This window comes from Austrofundulus limnaeus, unplaced genomic scaffold, assembly GCF_001266775.1.
Source record: "Austrofundulus limnaeus strain Quisiro unplaced genomic scaffold, Austrofundulus_limnaeus-1.0 Scaffold31, whole genome shotgun sequence".
Taxonomy (NCBI): Eukaryota; Metazoa; Chordata; class Actinopteri; order Cyprinodontiformes; family Rivulidae; genus Austrofundulus; species Austrofundulus limnaeus.
The window spans coordinates 1344625-1346766 of NW_013952433.1; the positions used below are offsets into that span (position 1 = coordinate 1344625).

Genomic DNA, 2142 nt, shown 5'->3' on the forward strand with positions numbered 1-2142 from the left:
CAACAGAAAATGCATGCCCCTGTTATTTTTCAGTGAAAGCCTGTGTCAATTCAAAACCCTTTTACAGAACCTTGTGGAATCYCAGTGCTGTAGCTATCTGGAAGACTCATCTAAACATAAACACACTGTATTATTTTAGTGCAAATCCTTATGTTCCGATAACCTTGACTACTGGGATTTAAAACAGTATTGCAAGCAATGTTACTATGGAGACAAAAACAAATATTCAATAAGTCTTAGTTGCTTGACACAAACATTTGTASCTGGACAGGAATTTAAGGTAATACAGTACATTAATTTTAAGACTGCTTAAGTTTATTATTTATGTCAGGCCTTAATTTAACAATGACATGTTATGTGTGGCACAATGATAAGATTGTATGCTTATTGTTGCTAACAAAACAATCTGCAGTTATCCATTTAGTTTCGCTTTATTAAAAGGACTCTGCTTTGATTGATAATGTTGCTTTAGCTTCTGGTTTTACTTTTCTAACATTGCATTATCAGATTGTCAAATGTTTGTTACTTGCTTTAATGTCTTTTCTTAAATGTGTGTTTTTTTGGTTTGTTTTTTGTTTGTTTGTTTTTTTAATGGTGCATATCTAATGCATTAAAAGTTGGTGACAGCTCAGAGCACTATACCTGCAGCAAATGTCACAATTATTTCACTGAGTTATGGAGCTGAGGAAAAAATGATGTGATTTTTTTTGTTTGTGTGTTGTCAAAAAGTCATACAATTTATTTGTAATATTTTAGTATGCCTCGTGACAACGATGTGCCAAAGGATGACACTTGGTGTGGTACCTGGAGGCCCACCAGGCCGAGGAGGCCTATTTTGGCTCAGTACAAAAGCCCGGGACCTAAATACTCACTACCCGGACTTACAGGTAAGGCTAAAAAGTACATTTGAAATCATTTGCACTCATAGAGTTAACCTATAGAGTTTAAAATTGTTGGCACTTTTGTTTCAATAAAAGGTGGACATCAGCATGATCCAACCAAGTACAGGGCTCCAATGTACTCCTTTGGTTCGCGTCTTAATGCAGTAAATACTGATTGTTCCCCTGGACCAATGYATGATATCCCCGGCAACATGACAAGATACGGCAGAGATGGAATACCTGCGTTTTCGCTCCATGGCCGCCCAAAACAGCCCCAACCATCGCAAGTCCCTGGACCAGGTCAGTGAGGCATAGAGCAACACAAAATAACTGATTTAAAAGTATGAAAATTCAGATACAGTATTTTACCTTTTACTGTTTCCGTATGCATATTTGTATTCYAGGTCATTACTACCCAGAGCGTTCACAAAAGTTGATCTACCCCTCAACGCTTGCTTATTCTCTGTCTGGGAGGACCAAAGACATCAATGAGAACCTTACACCAGGTGAGAAATTGATTTTGCAATATTTTYATTCACATTAAGTTTTTACATGGGAAGAGATTAAAAGTTATTACTTTCTGTTAATGCAGGTCCAGCTACCTACAATCTACCCCCTCTGGTGGGGTCTCGAACTGTAATCGCTCCTTCAGCACCATCTTACACACTCTCTGGGCGAGGGGCCTTTCAGGAGAACAATAAAAATGTAAATTTAGATTTTAAAAAAGAAAGAAAAAATAAGTTATTATTTAGTGTTTTTTTCTAAACTGTTGCTTTTAACTTCAGACTCCAGGTCCAGCTGATTACAATATTACAAACCCCAGCATTTGTGGGCCAAGACCTCTGCAGTTCACCATTGCAGGCCGTCACTTTCTTCCCAACAAAACAAATACACCAGGACCAGGAGCATACTTCCCTGAGAAGGTAAGTAACAATTTATTTAATAAGAAAGGAATTACTACATCATGTGTATGCATTTACATTTTTTTCTCCTTTTCTTTCCAGGCAACCTTAACAAAGGCAAAAGCACCAGGCTTCTCCTTTGGAATACGCCATTCAGAGTACACTCTGCCTATCATCACAAAGGATGATTAGGATGATCAGCTCACTTGAATAAAACTGAAACGGCAAATTTGGAGCTGTTTTTTGGTTTCCTTGTTCAGAATTTGACTAAAAAAAGAATAAATATTGAATGCTGTTCTTTAACTGTAGGTAGTGGACATGTGATAAATGCTAGGCTATGGCTACAGAATACGTTTTTG

At 37.4% G+C, this 2142-nt stretch overlaps 1 protein-coding gene across 1 annotated transcript; it reads left to right on the forward strand.

The window, feature by feature from the left end:
* The first annotated feature begins 763 nt into the window (after nucleotides 1-763).
* Nucleotides 764-2119, forward strand: LOC106515638 (outer dense fiber protein 3). The gene is made up of 6 exons (XM_014005538.1): nucleotides 764-887; nucleotides 978-1181; nucleotides 1286-1387; nucleotides 1474-1586; nucleotides 1667-1804; nucleotides 1886-2119. The coding sequence occupies exons 2-6, from the start codon at nucleotides 1016-1018 to the stop codon at nucleotides 1973-1975; spliced, it is 609 nt and encodes a 202-aa protein (XP_013860992.1). The 5' UTR covers nucleotides 764-887; nucleotides 978-1015; the 3' UTR covers nucleotides 1976-2119.
* The last annotated feature ends 23 nt before the right edge of the window (nucleotides 2120-2142 follow it).